This window comes from Salmo trutta, chromosome 4 (assembly GCF_901001165.1).
Source record: "Salmo trutta chromosome 4, fSalTru1.1, whole genome shotgun sequence".
NCBI lineage: Eukaryota > Metazoa > Chordata > Actinopteri > Salmoniformes > Salmonidae > Salmo > Salmo trutta.
In genome coordinates, this window is record NC_042960.1 from 45345739 (window position 1) to 45368994 (window position 23256).

A 23256-nucleotide genomic window follows, 5' to 3' on the forward strand; every position below is an offset into this window, starting at 1 on the left:
TGGAGTGATTAAAACTCGTTTTTCAACCACTTGACACATTTCTTGTTAACAAACTATAGTTTTGGCAAGTCGGTTAAGACATCAACTTTGGGCATGACAAGTAATTTTCCCAACAATTGTTTACAGACAGACTACAGACAGACCTGTGGATATATTTCAAGGCCTACCTTCAAACTCAGTGCCTCTTTGCTTAACATCATGGGAAAATCAAAAGAAATCAGCCAAGACCTCAGAAAAAGAATTGTAGACCTCCACAAGTCTGGTTCATCCCTGGGAGCAATTTCCAAATGCCTGAAGGTACCACGTTCATCTGTACAAACAGTACGCAAGTATAAACACCATGGGACCAAGCAGCCGTCATACAGCTCAGGAAGGAGACGCGTTCTGTCTCCTAGAGAAGAAAGTACTTTGGTGCGAAAAGTGCAAATCAATCCCAGAACAACAGCAAAGGACCTTGTGAAGATGCTCGAGGAAACAGGTACAAATGTATCATCTATATCCACAGTAAAACGAGTCCTATGTCGACATAACCTGAAAGGCCGCTCAGCAAGGAAGAAGCCACTGCTCCAAAACCGCCATAAAAAAGCCAGACTACGGTTTGTAACTGCACATGGGGACAAAGATCGTACTTTTTGGAAAAATGTCCTCTGGTCTGATGAAACAAAAATAGAACTATTTGGCCATAATGACCATCGCTATGTTTCGAGGAAAAAGGGGGAGGCTTGCAAGCCGAAGAACACCATCACAACCGTGAAGCACGGCGATGCAGTGCCTTAGACCACTGCGCCACTCGGAAGGCCCGGATCAATGACCAACTGACCGCCCACAGAGGGTCCTCATGAATGGGGCACTCTCTGATGAACTGACCCTGAACACAGGGGCGCCCCAGGGTGTGTCCTTTCACCGTTGTTGTTCTCCATCTACACTAATGAGACAAAGATCCAAGGAAACAATGTGAGCCTTTTCAAGTACGCGGATGACTTGGCTCTGGTAGGACTCATTTTTAAAAGATGCTACGTCAGATGGGGACAGCTATTTTAAACAGACCAATAACCTTCAAAAGCTGTGCCGGTCAAGTGCCCTCCATATCAATGTGGAAAAGACAAAGGGGCTGATCATCAATGGCAACAACTTGCCAATGTCCCAACCACTCTCTCTGAACGACCAATCAGTGGAGGTGGTTAAGCGTTTCCAATACCTAGGGACACAAATTGATAACAAGCTGAGTTTTACAGAGAAAGCAGATTGCATATTTTTAAAAGCAAGCCAACGCTTGTTTTTAAATCAGGAAATTGAAGTGGTTTGGGGCTAGCCAGGATGTTCTGGAGAGGGTGTACAGCAGCTTGGTGGAGAACATCCTCACGTTCAATATGACAGTGGTATGGTAATCTCCCATTTGAGCAGTCTGTTCCACAAGGAAACCAAAAAGAAGTCACTGGCGACCCCTCCCACCCGCTACAGCCTCAGTTGGAGAGGCTTCCCTCTGGCCAGTGCTTCAGAATGCCCATGGCCTAAGAAGAACGTGTTCAAACAATTCATTCCTTGTGGTGTTGGACTACTACATGCAATGTAAATTGTATCGGTATACAGTGCAAGTATTCAGACTTTTCCACATTTTGAAAATTGATTAAATGTTTTTTTTCCCCCTCATCAATCTACACACAATACCACGATGAAAGAGCAAAAACAGGTTATTAGAAGTTTTTGCAAGTGTATAAAAAATAAAATTGACATAAGTATTCAGACCCTTTACACAGTACTTTGTTGAAGCACCTTTGGCAGCGATTACAGCTGCAAGTCTTCTAGGTTATGATTCTACAAACTTGGCACACCTGTATTTGTGGAGTTTCTCACATTCTTCTGCAGATCCTCTCAAGCTCTGTCAGGTTGGATGGGGTCGCTGCACAGCTCTTTTTTCAGGTCTCTGCAGAGATGTTTGATCGGGTTCAATTTCGGGCTCTGGCTGGGCCACTTGAAGACATTGAGACTTGTCCCAAAGCCACTCCTGCGCTGTCTTGGCTGGGTCGTTGTTCTTTTGGACGGTGAACCTTTGCCCCAGTCTGAGGTCCAGAACACTCTGGAGCAGGTTTTCAAAGATCTGTACTTTGCTCCGTTCATCTTTCCCGCAATCGTGACTAGTCTCTCAGTCCCTGAAAAACATCCCCACAGTATGATGCTGCCACCACCATAAAAAAATATATATATAATAATTTAACCTTTATTTAACTAGGCAAACCTGTATTTGCTTTGTCATTATGGGGTATTGTGTGTAGAATGATGGGGTATTGTGTGTAGAATGATGAGTGAATTTTTTTTATTTAATCCATTTAAAAAAAAGTCTAACATAACAAAATGTGGAAAAAGTGAAGGGGTCTGAATACTTTCCGAATGCAGCGCACACACACACTTTAGGAACTCAGTCAGGCTTTAAAATCTTTCTGCAGTTGAGAGTTGTAATAGTAGAACATGCAAGGTGCAATTTCGAAATTTGGTAGTGTACGGGCAGTTTTCCTCTTATGTCATTCACTTACAGACATTAAAGAGCTAATTTTAACCTGTCAGAAATGTCCAGTTGATCAACTGCTGGTCATGTTAGGTAACTTAGTCTAACCAGCTATTTAGCTATCTAAATCTTGTAGTGATCATGGCCAGATTACGTGCCCAGGGGACTCACCCCCAGGGGGCCCCCATTGATTTTGTTGAGTCACTCCGGCATCATATGAACACACAAATTGTGTAAATTGCAGGAAATTAGCTTTAAACTACAATAATTTCTCTCCGCCCCATGGCAAAATGTGTAGAATTGCAGGAAAGGAGCTTTAAAAAATTGCCAAATGTTCTCCCCGCCAACAACAGGGGTGTGAACAGTTTGATCAGCTTGAGGTCACATGGGTTGCAAGGTGGGGGTTTGTTACTTTGCTGATAAATGACAATATCCATCCAGACCTTTGCCATCTAGGAAAATTGTGTGACCGGACCTTCTCAAATAGTAGTTGAGTACCTCTGCACTAGAAGAATGAGCAAGGGCTTTCATATATGGCCTGGGGTAGGAGTGAGGTGAAACTGAGAAGACAGACGGAGCATATGATTACTGAGGACAAAATAATCTCTGGTCTGTTTTTGGGTAAAGTGGATTGGAGAGGAAAGCCTGAGACTGTAATCTTCAGATCAAACTGCCACTACCTTCCTCTATCCGCCCCTCTCAGGCCTGCTGTGGGCCAGCTGGGGTCTGCATTATTTAAACCCTTCAGCTAAGTGCACTGTAGGGCCATAACTCTGTCTGTACTGTACCAGGTCAATAGGTGCAATACAATAAACACAGAGGGAGATCTAGGGGTCATGTTTGACAGACATTTTAACCTCGTCTCTGGTTAATCTGTTACAGTTTTCCTACCATTAGCCATCACAGGAAACAACCTCACTGTAATAATAGCCAACAACAATGGTCTACAACCTTTTAGTAGTCAAATGTTATAACAGCAAAAGCTAGCAAGCACTTAAAACATGATAGAAGAGGTCATTGTTCACAGCAGACTTCTCCCTGACGTGAAGTCAGACATCTCTGTCAAATAGTACCGCCTGCCATCTGTCTGCGTGTGTGATCTGAGTTGAACTAAGTGTCTATATATATATATACACACTCATCCAGTATAGTGAGTGTTGTAACTACTGGCCCTGTGCCCAGCTTAAAGAGCCTCCAGAGAAGTCTAAGTGGAGCCCTGTGAGGAGTGTGTGATGTCAGTGTGTGATGTCAGTGTCAGACCAGTGAGCCTCCAGCTCCTTCAGGCAGAGCAGCCGTTTCCTGCACTAACAATAGTGGGACTATTGGCAGTTGAAAGGACTGAAGAGGAAAGAGGGAAGGGGCTACATTTAGAAAGAGTCTATTGAGAGAAAGGCCGGTTGGTAGGGAATGAGGGAGTGGGACGGAGGGAAGTAGAAGGGGAGAGGGGATGGAGGGGTTGTGATGACTAGGGCCCCACTTTCAGAGGAATAGAGGGACAGCGTGTGTTGAAGATTTCTGATTATGCATACAGCTGCCTCTCTATGGTGGTGCTGTGCTCTATAGCTGAATGTTACAGCAGCACAAACTAACTTCACATGACTGACATCTCCACTTGGATACGTGTGGGGGTCGTCCACAGCGCACAACCTCTGACCACAACTAGAGTTTAGGCATCAGTTATAGGAGCTAACGCAAGAGCTACAAATTCGAGTACTACATGATACTCAAATGCGCCCTACACCCATCATGAGGTTGCTACAACCTAGCCTACAAATTAAAGTTTATAATGTAGGTGCATAGGTCTAGAGAGACACAAATTGGAGTAATCAAGATGACAATGAGACATTTAATACTGCCTTGCACACTCGTGCCTGAATCCAGCAGATCTGGGGTGTAATCATTAGGCCAAACAGTTGCTATTAGAGATTCCATTAGAATTCAGGTAGGTCCATCCCCATTGCGTTTGCGTTCGTTTAAGAAATTGCTTTGCAACAGAATAGGCAGAATTAATACACCCCTGATCACACGCACACACAGTCTTCACGGATCCATCTTTACCTGGATACCCAAAACACAACCCGGGATCAGAGCAGATCCGGATCCAGAATTCTAAATAATGTCAAGGGTCTGGGTCAGATCTGATATGATGGTCTCTGATATGTAATTTTAACTGACTTGTCCGGAAGGGCCCGTACAGATCCGAACGCGACTGCTGCAATAGAGAGCGAGACACACATATAATTTATGCTGCTGCTTTTGCTTTCCACTAGAGTAGAGCTTGTTGTTGTCATCAAAACGGCAATAGGCTCGATGACTGTAGCCTCCGTGTGTTGCAAACTTTAGGAGATATCTAACACTAGAACCGCCATTGCGTGCCCCCCCCTCCCCAAAAGCACAATGTCCTGCTCCTTCCCTGTTTGTATTTTACATTTGTTCAAATCAAACAGAAAAGTCTTCAGATCCTGTTTTTTAATACCTATTCCCAACTTAACCCACCAAGACAATGTTCTGTAGGACATTGGTACCAAGGCCAGGCGCTAATGAGTCTCTTTCCTCACTGAATGAATGACAAATGGATGACAATTGTGACCGTTTCTTCACAATAAAAATGACATTAGGCCTAACTGAATGATACGGAGGGTGAAAAGGTTGATTTAATTTAGAACAAAAATAGTGGAATGATGACGATTTATTATTGTTGGTGCTCATGTAAAAAATTTGACCTTGCGGGTTGACACCATTCTCTTTTACGGGTCTATTTTATTTACTATAACGCCATTACTAATCAAATGTATTATAAGGGAAACGAAAACATGCTACGTGTTGCAGCCGTGACTATATCAAAGTTGATGAGCAAGGAGATACAAACGACACCAGTCAGCCTGCACAGCTGGCCTAACGAAACTACACCGAAACAAAACACACATTTTTTTTCAAATCAAATCTTATTTGTCACATGCGCCGAATACAACAGGTTACAACACCTTACAGTGAAATGCTTACTTACAAGCCCTTAACCAACAATGCAGTTAAGAAAAAAAAAAAAAAAAGTAAGAGATAAGCATAACAAATAATTAGACAACACATTAAATAACAACAGTGAGGCTATATACAGGGGGTACTGGTACAGAGTCAATGTGCGGGGGCACCGGTGTCGAGGTAATTATGTACATGTAGGTAGAGTTATTATAGTGGCTATGCATAGATAGTTATTACACTAATTTCACACAAGAGTTAGGCTATAGAAAATATTAAATTAACAGTCTGATGAGTGAAAGTAAAAGTTGTCAAAAATATAAATAGTAAAGTACAGATAACCCCCCAAAAAACTACTTAAGTAGTACTTTAAAGTATTTTTACTTAAGTACTTTACACCACTGCAAAATATTGAAAATGCTATTGTTCTTTGAAATAATTGTCTTTTTTAGGTTTCTAATGTTACCTAAGACCTTTATCAACACAAACAAAGTATTATTCTTCCAATAGCATATATGAAATGTATTTATTACACTGTTAGAATGATCATGTGGATTTAGGCCTAATTTTTTCACAAGGACTTTGTAGAATTATACAAAAACTATCCTTGACTCTCTAAACAAATAACTATTGTTATATTTTTACATGGATATATTTCCCAAAATATTTCTTCATGCAATTCGTGGGTTACAATTGTTTAAGCACTATTTATCAAGACTTGGTGCATATGTTTGCATACCTTAAGGGTTGATAATGCATCTGATGTGTATACTAAATGGAACACCAGGCAACGCTCTCAACGTTCTCTAGCTGGTACTTACAAGTTGAACGGACAGGAGGTTCTAGTGTTAATGGAAGATGGAATTAAACATTTAAGGAGAAGGATAGGCTACAATGACCAACAGCTAGGCTGCTACTTAATATTCTGAATGGATTTGTTGTTATTGTAAGAATGAGGAAGCGCATGCACTGCAGCCTCAATTAACCTAGCTAGCTAACATTAGCTAGCTTCGCCAACTTTTTGGACCAGTGACGACCTCTCTTCTAACCTTTTCCATTTGCTTGGAAAAACCACTACACAGCCTGCATTGCTGTCACCATATTAGCTAACGTCATAATCAACATGGCTACTAGAACTAACACGTTAGTAAACCCACAATCAAATCCATGTGGACACTATATTGTGTACAATTACACAATACAGTGTACAGCAAGCAGTTTAGCAGTTACACCGGTGGGCGCCGGCGGCAATAAAGTAATACAACTGAAAGCTTACCTTGAGTTGGAAGACTTGCAGTGTTGGCTATCCAACAGGTTGTTGAGTAGGCTAAATAAGCTGCATTAGGTAGCTAAGTAAGTGAAAGGTAAACTAAGAGAAATAAACAAAATAAAACGGCTGCTTCTTTCATTTTTGAAGAAATGAATTTGTTCAAAACTGATCAACTATTATCTCTCTCTCGCTTTGAGTCAACTACTCACCGCATTTGATGCACTGCATTGCAAACTAGCTGTAGCTTATGCTTTCAGTACGAGATTCATTCTCTGATCCTTTGATTGGATGAACAACATGTCAGTTCATGCTGCAAGAGCTCTGACAGGTTGGAGGATGTCCTCTGGAAGTCATCATAATTACTGTGTAAGTCTATGAAAGGGGGTGAGAACCATGAGCCTCTTAGGTTTTGTATTGAAGTCAATGTATCCAGAGGAGGACGGAAGCTAGCTGTCCTCCGGCTACACCATGGTGCTACCCTGTTGATGCTACTGTAGACCTTCATTGCAAAACAGTGTGTTTTAATCAGTTATTTAGGCAAGGGGGCAGTATTTTGACGTCCGGTTGAAAAACGTGCCCAAAGTAAACTGCCTGCAACTCAGGCCCAGAAGCTAGGATATGCATATAATTGGTAGATTTGGATAGAAAACACTCAAGTTTCTAAAACTGTTAAAATTATGACTGAGTATAACAGAACTTACTTGGTAGGCGAAACCCTGAGGACAAACCATCCAGGTCACGCGCTTCACGTTGTTTTTATCTGGTATTGAACACCGTTTATCCAGTCTTAAATTTTATCGATTATTTACGTAAAAAAATACCTAAAGTTGTATTAGGAAAGTTGTTTCAAGTGTTTGGACAGCGTTTACAGGTAACTTATGAGATATTTTGTAGTCATGCTGGGCGAGTTGGAACCGGTGTTTTTCTGAATCAAACGCACCAAATAAATGGACATTTTGGAGATATAACGACGGAATTAATCGAACAAAAGGACCATTTGTGATGTTTATGGGACATATTGGAGTGCCAACAGAAGAAGTTCTTCAAAGGTAAGGCATGAATTAAATCGTTATTTCTGACTTTTGTGTTGCGCCTGGCGGGTTGAAATCTGATTTTCATGTGTTGGTATGCTGGGCGTTGTCCTAAGATAATTGCATGGTTTGCTTTCGCCGTAAAGCCTTTTTGAAATCTGACACGGTGCCTAGATTAACGAGAAGTTAAGCTTTAATTTGGTGTGTTGTACTTATAAATGTATTAAAGTTAAATATTTTTTATAATTGTTTTTGAATTTGGCGCTCTGCCATTTCACGTGAGGTTGTCAAATCGATCCCGTTAACGGGATTTGAGCCCAAAGAAGTTAATATTGTTTCATCTAAAAAGAATTACTTTAAAATGTTTCTCCATTTATTTTTTTTAATGAAATTCAGAGTAAATTTTACATTTACATTGTAGTCATATAGCAGACACTTATCCAGAGCGACTTACAATAAGTGAGTACATACATTTTTCGTACTGGTCGTCTGTGTGAATCGAACCCACAACCCTGGCGTTGCTAGCGCCATGCTCTATCAACTGAGCCACACGGATGACCCACTGAAAGAGAGACAGTATCACAGACATCTAAATCATACACATCATATCAGAGCTCCTCCACTCTGAAACGTCTACTAATCTCCTTTCGTTCTGGACAGTTTATTTGGTCCCAAAAGCAACAAGAGAGAGAAAGCGATTAATTGTTCCTGCTCTGTGAGGAAACGCAACGCGATCATCTATCATGAATCTCTGAGGATGAGTGGAGCCAGGTTGAATCCTCTTCTGTTGATGGTTTAGCTCTCAAAATACACATGGCCGGTTCACCTCAATACACAGACCAACACCACACTGTGGATGGGCCAATCCCTGCTCAAACCACTAGGGCCACATTAGATATTCCCCTGTTTTTTTACTTGGAGAGAGAGGGGGAGAGAGAATGAAAGAGTCCAAGAGAGCTATAGACAGAAAGAAAGCCTCTCAAGACAGAAGTGGTCTAGATGAAGACGTATGGTTACTGGAATAATATATCCCAGTTCTGTGAGGTTTTAGGTATGTGTATGAGGCACTACAGTGTCTCTGTCCTCCCTGTACACACACACAGCTGAGAAAACTATCTTCTGTGTGCCTCGGGCCCCGGAGGTCCCCCTCACAAAGCCTGTCTTCATGGCTGCTCAATACATATCATTCACACAGGAGCAGGAAATAAGCAGGGTTTAGATACAGCTGGGGAGCTAGGTACTGAGCTGGCTGGCTACATAAGGCTGCATGGTGATTTGGGCAGGAAAGGGGCTCACGGACTGCTACAGCATCGTAACTACTCCTACCCATCCCCCTAAGCTAGGAGTTATTGGCAAGCGATGCCTTCCTTTCTCTGTCTCGGTCTCTCTGTCTGCCCAGTGGGGGTACATAATGTATTTAGCGTGTGTGTGATGAAAGAAGACATCTTGTTCACCTGAGGCAAGATATAGTATGGAGATTAGTGAAGAGGATGTTACATAATAGAAGCAGTACTAACAGAGGAGACACACTGGCTTTGGGCTCTGGTCAAAACAAGTGCATTATATAGGGAACAGGGTGCCATATTGGATGCAGGCACTGACCCATTTCTCCCTCCCCCTCTTCCAGGTCCGTTTAAGGATTGCTACCAGGTGCGCCAGGCAGGCCACAGCACCAGTGGGATGTACCTGCTTAAGTCCGAAGGCAGTGACCGGCTGATCCAGGCCTGGTGTGAACACGGCCTAGACAACGGAGGCTGGACTGTGCTACAGAGGAGGAAGGACGGATCGGTCAACTTCTTCAGGAACTGGGAGAATTACAAGGTACTATAGCGCAGACGATAACGCGCACTGACACACACACACACACCGAACATAAACATCTGGATAAGTATGTATATTGTTAAGCACTGAGCCATTGGGGCTAAGTCCAGCCCTTTCCCTCTGACCTCCAACCAGAAGCCACCCAGCTGTGACCCCAGTAGGGACATGGAGGGAGGGGCTGATGTTCCCCTTATCTCCCCTCCTACGTAACATAACCAAGCCCACTCCCCACCACATTCTGGGGCTGCTTACACACCCCATCACTCTGGAGAAAGCCCTGGCACGGAGCCACACACACACACACACACACAACCATTATACCCCCAAAGACAGGTGAGGAAATCAGACTCCTTCCCTCCTCTCTCTCTTCCTCCATCCCTCCCGTCATCATCACTGAGATCTCATCTGGTCCCAAATCACCCAGCAGTGTGTGTGTGTGTGTGTGTGTGTGAGAGACAGTGTGTGTGTGACAGTGTATGTAGCCCCCATAGACTTTCTCCCCTGCTACAGCCAGTAATTCACCTTGACTGGGAAGGCAGAACTTTGACACATTATCGTCTCCAACAGGGAACTGATTCAATTCTGTTCCATTGATTCTGAAGGTCTGGTTTCCTTTAACACAATGATGCAGCGTATAATCATATTACTGAAGTCTACCCTCTCTTTGTCCTCTGAGCGGGACTATTTAGACTGTCTACAGACACAGGTGTGGTTCCTTTTGCTGCTGACTAGAAACGGTGCGGTTTGTTAGGCTAGTTAGTGGGTGAAAGCAGCATTCCAAAAGCTTTAGCTGGGACACTACACAACCACCACACAACTCACTGCCCTGTAACCATTCATTAGAAACCCTTGGAGACTGGAAATCATCTATATTATAACCTGCTGTGTGTGTGTGTGCCCCCTACAGAAAGGCTTTGGGAACATTGACAGTGAGTACTGGCTGGGTCTGGAGAACATCTATAACCTAGGGAAGCAGGGGGACTACAGGCTGCTGGTAGAGCTGGAGGACTGGGTGGGAAAGAAGGTGTATGCTGAGTACAGCAGCTTCCACCTGGAGCCTGAGAGTGAGGGGTACCGCCTGAGACTGGGCACCTACCAGGGAAACGCTGGAGACTCCCTCAGCAGCCACAATGGGAAAATGTTCACCACGCTGGACAGGGACAAGGACGCTTTCTCAGGTAAAACACAAGACAGCGTGCCAAAATAGGGATCTACGCTAGAATACAAGTACAATGCTGTACGCTAACACACTACTATGCTACAATACTAGTCTCCCAATCATACCGTTTCACAAGCTTCTTTGTACTTTGGTCCATTTCTCTAACATCCCTGCTCAAGTGACACCTAGCACTAGAATATGCTGTACCACTAAGCCCCCTCCTCTCCCCTCCCTAGGTAACTGTGCTCACTTCCATAAGGGCGGCTGGTGGTACAACGCCTGTGGCCAGACCAACTTGAACGGAGTATGGTACAGCGGAGGGGTTTACCGCAGTAAGTTCCAGGATGGAATGTTCTGGGCCGAGTACGGAGGAGGGTTCTACTCCCTCAAGTCTGTCCGCATGATGATCCGACCTATCGATTGAGCCTGGAGCAGGCTCCATCCCCCTACCTACACCATGACCTTTGACCCATCATGACCCCTACCCTACCCCTCCCACTCCTGACCCCTCTCAGCTTCTCTACCAAGCTACCCTTCATCGCCACACTCCATTCCATCCTTCCATTTTCAAGTGGAGAAGAGAATTCGATTTCAACAGTCAATGCCCAAAATGGAAACCCTGGTTATTTTTTACCCTCTCTGGATAGAAGACACAGCTTTCTGCCATGTTTCAGCTGTGCTCCTATTGAGTCCTCTCTAACATGGTCAGATAATTCTGTGACAGATAGCAGTGGACAGCCAGAGTATGGACTCCAACACAGAGCTAGCTGCCACTGCTTTCTACAACAGTCTATCTATACAGTATGCTACTCCACCATGTCACAGTTCAATACGCTATGAAGGTGATTCCTTAGGAATTTGAGATGACTTACAGCCTAAATGCTACTGGGGAAAAAAATAGTTCATTTTGTTGTTCTGTTTTGTTTGTCTCCAGCGGGGTTTGTTGCTAAGTGAGTTGCTAGTGAATGCCTTTCTTCACAGCGTAATAAGGATTTAATTACAAGTTCCTTATGATGTCATCAGTTAAAATCAAAATGAGAATGTACCACAGTCAAAAGGGGTTGAGAGACATGCACCTCCCCCCAGGCATACAGGACTTGGTATGGTCTTCATGTACATATTACTATGTTGTTTTGTTTGGGCTTGTCGTTTCAGGGTTCCCACAAGCACTGAGAGGAAATGGACTCTAACAATGTGCTTTGTGACGTGGGAACATCCCAACTCGCTTTGGCATGTAAATATATTGGACTTTATTTGTGAGAGTTAATTTAAGACGTATGATTCTGCTCAAGCCAAAATGTTTCCTCCATGGTCTCCCTGCCATCTCTCACTTCTGTTATTTATCAACATATTTATAATGAGCATAGTTATAGTCACGCCCTGCTCTATTTAGCCCCAGTATGGCCATTCTGTTTATTCCTGTTAAGAGTCACACACACACACACACACACACACACACACACACACACTAGAGAACAACCGATAAATGAGCGGAGCCGATATATCGGGCCGATATTGGCTGTTTCTAGTCTAATCGGCTATTGGCCCTTCTCTATCGGCTATTGGCCCTTCTCTATCGGCTTTGCCGATAGTCCCTCTACATAGCAAAGCTGCTGCTATGCCAGCCACCACTCAACGCCTCGGCCACGAGCACTGCACAATGCCAAGGAATGTCTAGCTGGGAAAATCAGCAGCAGTAAGCAGCAAGCTAGCTCATTCTCCAACAGAAAGGTGTAGTATTGAGAAATGGATGAATTGACACAGTGACCAAAATCGAACTCCTGTGGCAAATATTAGTTTAGTTAATTCATTAATAATTAGGCTTGTGTCGACATGCCCGGACATGCATGCAATAAGCAAGCTAGCTATGTGACCTGTTAGCAAAGATCAGAACTAACCCTTTCATCTGTGGTGTTAGCTAGCTAGCTATATTAGCTAGTATGCTAGCTAGATAAAAATGTAGCTAAGATAACAAATAGGAGCTAATAGCCAATGTAACAAGCTAGTTGTCATTTAGCTGGTTATCATTTTGAACATGCACCATTTTCTGCAACGAACCATCTGACTTGTAATGGTGTAATTGTGTTATATTGGTAAAAACTAATGTCAAAATGTATTGTTTGATTTTTAAATTAATGCATACACGGCTGTCTCTGGGAAATTTTGTCATCCAAATTTTAAAACGTAATGATATTGGATATCAGCCTAAAAAAAAAAAAAATAATAATAATAATAATAATAATAATAATAATAATAGGTATCAGCCTTAAACAATCCATATTGGTAATTCTCCAACACACACAAACACAGAGACGAACGTCAAGTTGACGAAGGTGAATAGCTGCCCTGCTCTGACATCAGTTTCCATGCAGCTCTATACTAAATAAAACCATTTTTAAATACCCTTTGCTCTCACGACTTCTCATTCACACCATCTCACTCTCTCCGTTTCTCACCCAACCACCCCATGGCCAACAAACAAAGTAACATTTTCCAGGACAGTTAGTCAAATTAGTAAGTCTGCTTTGTCACAGCTGGCGTAAACATTATACGTTTGATTATACCGCTGTATGAAGGAGCTATCAGGAACAGAGCGGTAGTAAATATGGAGGATGATAAGTCTTATGAAACCTTTCATTATAAAGTAGTTCATAATGAAAGAATGCAGCCTTGGAGAGTAGAGGGGGAGAGAGGAGGAACGGGGAGGAGGAACAATGAGAACCACATTTCTGTAGTTGAGAGACAGAGAGAGAAAGACAGAGAGAGAAAGACAGAGAGAGAAAGACAGAAAGGAGTCAGGACAACAAAAAGGTGAAAGTGGAGAAAGAGAGGACAGGGAAAGATGATACTGAAGTAGAGGGGAGACGAGAGAGATAAAAGGAGAGTGATCAACAGATAAATGGAATGAAGACAAAAAGGCAAGGACACAAAAAAGAAAAAAGGGGAGGGGAGCAGGGAATGAAAAAAGGAGGGAGGGGGACATTCTTTCCGTGTTAAAATGCTAAGCTTTCAGTTTTACTAAGATGCGTCCTAAAGTTATGATTCTCCTCTGAACCAGGTCCCTAAGGAGCCGTTAGTCTTTACACACACACCACAGCTAGCACTGCAAGGATGATGAGCTAATGCACACACACAATATATAGGCATGCACACACACACACACACAACACACACACCGCTGCTGTATCTCTGGCTCCAATACTGTTGCTGTAGGTCATGGAAACAGAGAGAAATTGAAGAGAGTTGGTTTGGAGAGTTGGATAGCAACTTGGCGTAGTTCTCTCATCTGACACTTTGCCCTCATATTTCCATTACATTGGTTCCTCCACAGCCCAGCTCCAACCCTACTGCACCACACAGACATCTCGCCAATGGCCCTGGCACTATTCTGTGCAGCCAGGGATCTGCCTCAGAACATGGGGGACTTCTGTAACAGACAATTCTGTAATGGTCTGCTGTGTAAAGGGGTGGAAGTGTGGTTCAATTCAATAAGGTTTGAATGTGTGTGTCCCTTTCGACGCATACACAGCTTATTGAATTCAACCAACTCCTCTACTTATGTCAACAGGCCAAATGGGGACCAAACTATTGATTCCCATTCAAAATCTCAGACCACAGTGTGAATCTCAGGTCAGTGTGTGCGCGGGAGTGTATGTGTGCGCCTCTTCCGGTACAGAAAGTCTGCTTAGCCATTTAAGCAGATGCTCTTATCCAGAGCGACTTACAGTAGTGAGTGCATACATTTTCATCGTTTTTGTTCCCCGCGGGAATCAAACTAACAATCCTGGCGTTGCTGGCGCCATGCTCTACCAACTGAGCCACACTGGATTCAGCACTTCAACTGAAGATTCCCCTACGACTCAATTCCTATATCCCATTCCCTCTTCTAATATCCCGGACTGTCATATCTCAGAAGTTATTCCCAAATCTCTTTCCCAGTACCAGGACTGACAGAGCAAAGGCCCCTCATGACTACTGCCATGGATGCATTCGACTGCTTGAGGGGTTTTGTAAGGTAGCTACCTCAAATAAGCAATCTCCTGTTAGTAGTGCAGCCATTTGCCTGTTTGTTCTACGAGTACAAACAGGCAAATGTTTGTACTCTGGTTCGCACACGCTCAGATGAACAAATCTCTAGCTCTCATAGCAGCAGGGTTCCACAGAACACCACACACGGGTTTGTTTTACTATCCTTGTTGGGCGCAAACAATTGATTCCTATTCAAAATCTTTTTTTCCCTAAGCCTTAACCTAACCTTAACCCTAACCTTAACTCCTAACCCTTAAACCTAAAATAGCCGTTTTCCTTGTGGAGACCGGCGAAATGTCCCCACTTGTCAAAATGTTCCTCGTTTTACTCCTTGTGAGGACTGCCGGTAAAAACAAAAACATAACACACACACACACACACTCCACTCAAGAACACACACCCTCCACTGAGGGACAACACAGCCACAGTGTGGAAACAGGGCAGAAACACATCACTAAAATACCAGTCAGAGAGGGAAGTCAATCAATCACTCCACACTCTATGTACACACACACACACACACAGGATATGGCTGCTTCTACTGTATAGAGAGTGTGGAGTGATTGTAAGAGAGAGCACTATTCCTGCCTTTCCCCATTCATATCTACCACAACAGGAACTACAGAGAATCACGAGTGACGAGTCCTGTTTTACTAGAGCTAATAAAATAACAAAACTTCCATTTAGTCCTCAGAGGAAAAACGGAACAAACAAACAACCACACACACAGAGCGAGAGACAGTGAGAGAGCGGGGGAGGGAGGGAGGGAGGGAGGGGAAGAGAGCAAGAGAAAACAAGAGAAAGAAAGTGAGCGATCGAGAGAAGACGGATGTGTTTTCCCCCTGTAGTTCATAGGGGATTCCTGGGCCTTGTTAGTGCTCAGTAAGACAGTCTGTGCTGCCAGCTCTCAACGAGGAAAAAAAGGGGGAATAAATATAAAATGATGAAGCAGAGGAAAAATAAATAACATGTGACTTTTAATGATTTCTCCATGACTCATGTGTTTGTCCAGCTATGAGCGGCACATGGTCAGTGTTTCCGCTGCAGTCATTTAGCCGGCACGGCAAAAAAATATGGAACATGAAAGAAAATTAACATTTACTTTTCCTCTGCAAACGAGTAATGAATTGTAAAAACAGAGAACCCCATTATATATTTACCTAGTCGGCTTGTTATGCGAGATAAATATTTCTCTCAAGGCGCATTCAAGTGGCGAGTGCCATGGGGAGAGAGACATTCTCACAAGCAGTCAATGTACAACAATTCTTAATGCAATCGTGGGGCCCAGCTTTCCATTCCTACTTTATTTCTCAACTCCAAAATATGCGCAAAATGCACCATTTTAAACCCTGAGTTGTTTTTTGCAGGGGCATGGTTAAGCACATTACAGTGAGTGCATAGGTGAGAGTAAATTGTAGGGTAACTTGGGGTAAAGTGCAACCCTACCGCAAAATAATTTTTGAGGAGTGACTTAAATTGTGATGAGACAGATGAAATGTTTAGTTGAGCAATAGTGGTGGCAACCAGGGAAAGTGTTAGGGGATTATTAATTACTTTTAACATTAAGTGGTTTGTGTGAGGTACAGGCAGGGGCCGTTTTACCCCAAGTTACCCTAATAGGTAGGCCGACATTATATTCACTGTGTTCATGCAAGTTTTTTGGGACATAGCATCATTGATGAATTGTAACTAATTAAAAGATTACATTTGGGGATCTAGCTAATGATCAGCTCAATAGGATAAATGGGGATCTAGCTAATGATCAGCTCAATAGGATAAATGGGGATCTAGCTAATGATCAGCTCAATAGGATAAATGGGGATCTAGCTAATGATCAGCTCAATAGGATAAATGGGGATCTAGCTAATGATCAGCTCAATAGGATAAATGGGGATCTAGCTAATGATCAGCTCAATAGGATAAATGGGGATCTAGCTAATGATCAGCTCAATAGGATAAATGCAGATAGGCAACCCCATTCTTCAGCCTATTCATTTCTAGCGACTGTCCTGCATCAGTTGGGCTACAGGTGATAATGCTGATTGCTAATAGCATACCTGATAATATGGACCATGCATAAGCTATATGCATGGTCTAATATGTTCAAAATAATTGTAACAATACGTTTTTGGGCTCATTTCTAGAGGTGGAAATGATATTTTAGATGGTGTCAGTATACTTTTATTTTTATTCATTTTAGAGTAGAACGTCCTTTTAAAAAGCCACCTCAACTGAGCTTCTCAGTCCTTCTACGTAAAATGGCAGGGAGAATGGCGACGGGAAAGTGTCTGCAGCTTACCCAGGTATGGTATGCAGGAGTTCATGCTCTGGCTGCGTATGTAGTCTCTCAGACGCTTGTAGTTGTCTTCTTTGGCCATGAGATACTCCAACCTCTCAAACGTTGCTTTGTCCTTCCGACTCAACAACTACACAGACAGAGAGAGTTGAATTATTGTACAGATACAGAGAATGAATTCAACATTCACAGACTAAATAAATAAAAGTGGGAACATATGAAAGCAAGAGCCAAGGGAGCAAGTGAGAACGGGATAAAAAGAGGGGGGAAAGAGCTCAAATCTGGACGTAAGAGGCACAATATCCAGCCTGGAGCCAGGAATATTGTTGTGGCGGGGAACTGGGAATAATTTCCCTGGAATGGCCTCATTGATAATGTTTACATCATCTCATATGTATATACTGTACGCCATACCATCTACTGCATCTTGCCATCTTGATGTAATTAAATGTATCACTAGCCACTTTAAACAATGCCACTTTATATAATGTTTTCATAACCTACATTATTCATCTCATATGTATATACTGTACTCTATACCATCTACTGCATCTTGCCATCCTGATGTAATGTATCACTAGCCACCTTAAACAATGCTGCTTTATATGTTTTCATACCCTACAATACTCATATGTATATACTGTACTCCATACCATCTATTACATATTGCCTACGCCATTCGGCCATCACTCATTTATATATATTTATGTACATATTCATATTCATTCCTTTACACTTGTGTGTACAAGGTAGTTGTTGTGGAATTGTTAAATTACTTGTTAGATATTTCTGCATGGTCGGAACTAGAAGCACAAGCATTTCGCTACACTTGCATTAACATCTGCTAAACATGTGTATGTGACAAATACATTTCATCTGATTTGATTGTGATTCAACTTCATTCACTCTAATTTATTAATTTTCCGGTCACTTCAGAGTGCAATATAATACCGTGCATTACCCGGCAAGCAAAGTCTGGTTTTCAGCCTTGCCAGAAAGTGAAAGAGAGCGTGAGAGAGAGCGATAGTGTGAGAGAGAAAGAGTATAAGCGAGAGTAGAGTGTGAGAGAAATAAAGCGAGAGAGTGACCAGTGTGCGAGAGAGTGAGTGAGAGTTTGTATGAGAGTTTATGTTTTACAGGGACAGTGCACGTTAAATCAATGTTCTCGCTGAAGTTTCTGCACAGACGCCTCATATACACAAAACCATTACATATTCCAGTAATGACTTATGACTGGTGAGATAAAGACAATCAATGTACATCTGCTCTACAACACACCGTTAACACTGTTTCAACCAACTGTAGCGTGCGGTTAGAGAAAGATCATTGTTTTGAGATGCATGGACACACACACACACACACACAGTAACTCACCGCCCACGTCTTGGAGAGTCTATAGATGGGAGCGCTTTGTAGGCCCGACACCACAGCCATCACTGCATGCAGATTGTTTATGTCACACAGTTTCTGTTGGGAACAGAGAACACTCGAGATGTATACACACACGCATTACTATAGGTTTATTGTCCACTCGTGTGGAAATGAACCAAGAATCTGTTGAGAATAAACAGAGTACAGTGTTGTGTTCCTTTACCTTGGCAGTTCGGATGTACAGACTGAGTACCTCAGCTCTGATCTTCAGGGTCTGAGCATGAAGGATCTCCCTCACCACCCAGAAAGTCGTCTGGAGACACAATCAATCATTTTGTTATTCTGCATAGCACAAAGTGATTAACGGCACCTGACACAGACGGTTAAACAGGACTTCCCAACGGAGTAGACAAACACACTCATACATGTGATTGCAGACTAAACATAACAGCTATTTAAACATCAGGTACAATGTTCCTTCAGGACAGACTCAGCCTACATCACACAGGTCAGATCACAACACAATGTCTACAAAGAAGCTGAACTAATGGGAATGTTCATCAGATTAGCTGTTCTGTCTGCAATGTGATCTTTGGGGGAAACAAGAGCACTGGAGGAGAAGAGGGGTAGGAGGGCTACTGGAATGGAGGAAAGTTGACCAGACTCCAGTCAGTGGTGGAAGAATCCTTTCTATTTTTAATACCCTCACTCTCCAGGTTAGGCATACTGTACCTCGTTTCAAAATAGGCCATCATTGCTGTCAATCGTGAATGATAATTATTTACATTTTACCGGTGAAATGGCATCTGCATGCCAATCATTTGATCACAATCAGTTTCATGGGAATATGCATTTAGATTTTCTTGAATGACTGTTTTAGAGCAGATGGTGTTAAACAATTAGCCTTTCTTGCTAGCAGATACCCATACATTTATTTTTAATCCCAGCAACCCGTCCCCGCAGGAGGCCTTTTGCCTTTTGGTAGGCCATCATTGTAAATAAGAATTTGTTCTTAACTGACTTGCCTAGTTAAATAAAATACACTTCCAGTCATTGCGCTAACACTAGTTAGCATTGGTTCGTGAAACTACCTCTTAACTTCCTTCATACTGGAAACTGAGACATAAGGATGGTATCCCTTTAAAAATAGGATAGGAACTGCTGATTATTTTTCAATGTTCTGATTGGTCCAAGTGGTCAAGCCTCTGACCGGCCTCTGCAGTGCACACACGTAGCCTACAGCTCTTCATCATTCTCGTCACCGCCAGAGAAAAGACATGGAAAGAACCACCATTTACCTACCTCTAGGTTGCTAGAAATATTTATATGGTTTGTCATACTATACTTTTTATGGAATTTGTGGTAATTAACTATAAATCATACATAAATTATCAGAATTCAATTTCCAAAAAAAGTTTGACCAGCTCTGTGAATATTTAAATTAAATTTTAAAGTGATGGAGCGCTGCTCCCCCATGATCCGGCAACACTACACCAGCTGATGTATCAACAGCTACCCTTAAAAGGTATGTAAGAGAATGTGGTCAGTGTGTGTGTGTGTGTGTGTGTGTGTGTGTGTGTGTGTGTGTGTGTGTGAGAGTGTGAGAGAGAGAGATAACCCTCAGACAGAACAAAGAGATCTGACCGAGATATCAATTGGCCAAGAGCTCACTCACACAGCTCTCCTCTCATAGTAAAGCAAATAAGGTCAATGAATTGGTCAGTGTCTGGTCCAACCACCCTCAGGAGAGAGGGAAGGGAAGAGCGGGAGGGAGGGAAGGGGAATGGAAAGATGGAAGGAAGAGGAGTGGTAATGGTGGGAAAATAAGCTGATATCAGGCATCCTGAGTCTTTTATAGTCGAAAGCTGTCTGTACACTGTGTTCCAGAGAGAGAAAGATGGAGGGGAGAGAGAGCGAGAGAGAGAGCGAGAAACTAATAGAAAACAGAAAAACATGGAAGATCTGCAAAGAAAGACTATGTAAGCACTGTGGGTTGGGTGAACTAGAGAATGAGCAGCACTTCATACTAAACTGCTCCAATGACTCAGAGGTATTTATCTCCTGAAATTTAAATAAAGAATTTCAGGATCTCTTGAACTGCATGTTGAGGAGAAAATCAGCATTTTGTTAGGTGAAAACGTAGAGTTTGCTGCAGTGTGTCCTGACCTGTCATAAGACAAGTGACAATAGCTCCCACCATGACATGTACATGACCCCTTCTAGATTTAATTTCTCAATTGTTGCCATTTCCTTTTTGTGTATTATTTATGTACAGTATAATTGCTTGTGTTGATATTATAATTGTTTGTCACACATACTGTTCATTTGGGTCATACTTCATATACATTGTTTTGGCAACAGTGGCAAACGCCCATTCAAGCCAATAAAGCATTTATTGAATTGAAAGAGAAAGTATGTAAGCGAGAGCGAGAGCCTGAGAGAGTAGAGGAGAAAAAGAGATAGTGAGGAAGCGAGAGACAGACGGAAAGAGAGACAGAGTGATCAGTGTGGATCAGAGAGATCTAGAGCGCTGATGTCACCTAACCTACCCACAGGAAAAACAAAGGAAATATGCACTTCACCAAACGTATATCCTGCCTGTCTGTGTAATAGACCGATACATCAATATGTCTTCAACTATACACAATACTGATGCTCCCTGAAGTCAGCTTTGTATATCCTTTACTTTCCATGAGCAGCCATATCTCACTTCTCTCCATCCCTCTCTTACACTTCCAACTCGCTTGCTTCATCTTCAACTTTCCATCTCCCACGGAGTCCCTCTCTTCCTCCTGCTCACTTAGGTCCTCCCCTCTTCAGAGTGTGTGTGATCATGGTTCTACTGTACGTGCAGGGTTGTGCGGATGATGAGAATCCCAGACAGGCCCAGAGGGGGGAAGCAACATGGGGAAGGGAGGGGAGGGGCTGCTCTGGTTAACAGACTGACCAAACCCCCCACAGAGAGAGTGTGAGTGTGTGTGATATCAGCTTACTGCAGGTGGCTCTGTATAGAAAACCACTGTGGGAAAAATAATGTACTGCTACACTCCGGCACCATTGAGGGTCAGGGATTAAAGTGGTTGGAGAGTTGCATGGTAGGAACATAACTTTTTCCCCTCTAACATCCGCCACACACACCACTTTGTTTTTGTGAATTATCAGTTTTATTTTGGATAGTAATAAATGTATTCCAAATCCTTTTTTACCAAACCCTTACCCTAACCCCAAACCTAACTCATAAACCTAATCCCCTAAACTTAAAGGGTGTGTGCGCACCCTCATATGTCTATGTGTGTGCACTCTACAGGCCAGGCCAGAGGAAAGAGCAGAGGCTCTCAGTTGTCTTTCCAGTAGTGTTTATGATCTTATAAATCCCTGTTATTTCAGGCTGCTCTGCTCCAACTCTGCAATCACCATAAATAACATGGAACATGGAGACACTAGCTGATAGCTGCGGATTAGTTCTGTAATAGGTCTCTCATAAAAGCACCAGAGGACTGGAGAGTTTACAATAGCTCCATCTCACTGCCTGGGTGCTGAAGAGGCTACAATGGGGCATGGCTAGGGTCAGGGGCTAATTTATTTTATACAAGACGCACATTTTCCCCTCTCCTCCGAGGAGCAAAGCAGGAAGTAAAAGCAGGAAGTAAAAGCAGGAAGTAAAAGCAAGAAGTAAAAGCAAGAAGTAAAAGCAAGAAGTAAAAGCAGGAAGCGTACCCATCAATACATGCTGTCATTTGTTAATTCAACATTACAAAAATGACATTCCATTGCATGAGGCATATCAGTTATTTGAATGAACATTCTACATGACCATGGAAATTATTGCATCACAATACCAGGCAGCCATTGCAAGTGTACCCATGAGAATACTAGTCAAATAGAAGCGTTAAAGAGGTCTATTGAACTTGAACGGAACAATGGAATAGCAATTGAAACGCGTGGGGGAAAAATCCGAGTCGCCCCAACGACCCCCAGAAAAAGTTGCTTACATATAGGCTATTGTGTATTTCACACTATGTTGAGGCAAAAATCGGAGTTTAATGCTTGTATGGATGTCATTGTTACCAATAAACTGCATTACAGTTTAAAAAACGACTGACTAACACCAAAGATTTCTGTATGCTAGCTAACCAGCTTATACGAAGTTAGCTTTTAGCAGTTAGCTTTTAGCAGTCACTTCTTCTAAACATGAAAATTAACAACTTCTACATGTCATGGCTCACAACACCATTATCCTAGAAATCCTAGACCCACTCCAATTTGCATACCGCCCCAACAGATCCACAGATGAAATCTATATTGTACTCCACACTGCCCTTTTCCAACTGGACAAAAGGAACACCTATGTGAGAATGCTGTTTATTGACTACAGCTCAGCGTTCAACACCATAGTGCCCTCAAAGCTCATCACTAAGCTAAGGACCCTGGGACTAAACACCTCCATCTTCAAATGGATCCTGGACTTCCTGACGGGCCGCCCCCAGGTGGTAAGGGTAGATAACAACACATCCACCACACTGATCCTCAATACAACAGTGGTAGGCCTGATCACCAACAACAATGAGACAGCCTATAGGGAGATCAGAGACCTGGCCGTGTGGTGCCAGGACAACAACCTCAAAATGTTCTACAACCTCAAAAGGTTCTACAGTTGCACCATCGAGAGCATCCTGACTGGTTGCATCACTGCCTGGTATGGCAACGGCTCTGCCTCCGACCACAAGGCACTACAGAGTGGGTAGTGCGTACGGCCCAGTACATCACTGGGGCCAAGCTTCCTGCCATCCAGGACCTCCA

The 23256-nt window shown here is 42.8% G+C and overlaps 2 protein-coding genes across 6 annotated transcripts in view; one reads left to right on the forward strand and one right to left on the reverse strand.

Annotated features, from left to right (window-relative positions):
* The window catches only part of LOC115192449 (angiopoietin-related protein 1), a 34338-nt gene extending 21174 nt beyond the window's left edge, over positions 1-13164 (forward strand). The window contains exons 5-7 of the mRNA XM_029750954.1: positions 9408-9601; positions 10509-10779; positions 10997-13164. Coding sequence (XP_029606814.1) covers positions 9408-9601; positions 10509-10779; positions 10997-11184 — 653 coding nt within the window. The 3' untranslated portion in view covers positions 11185-13164. The remainder of the gene's footprint in view (positions 1-9407; positions 9602-10508; positions 10780-10996) is intronic.
* Positions 1-23256, reverse strand: part of LOC115192447 (ras-specific guanine nucleotide-releasing factor RalGPS2) — a 153737-nt gene that overhangs the window by 58734 nt on the left and 71747 nt on the right. For all 5 annotated transcript variants that reach the window (XM_029750952.1, XM_029750949.1, XM_029750951.1 and 2 more), the window contains exons 7-9: positions 18680-18769; positions 18460-18552; positions 17089-17215 (exon numbers count right to left, since the gene is read on the reverse strand). In XM_029750952.1, coding sequence (XP_029606812.1) covers positions 17089-17215; positions 18460-18552; positions 18680-18769 — 310 coding nt within the window. The remainder of the gene's footprint in view (positions 1-17088; positions 17216-18459; positions 18553-18679; positions 18770-23256) is intronic.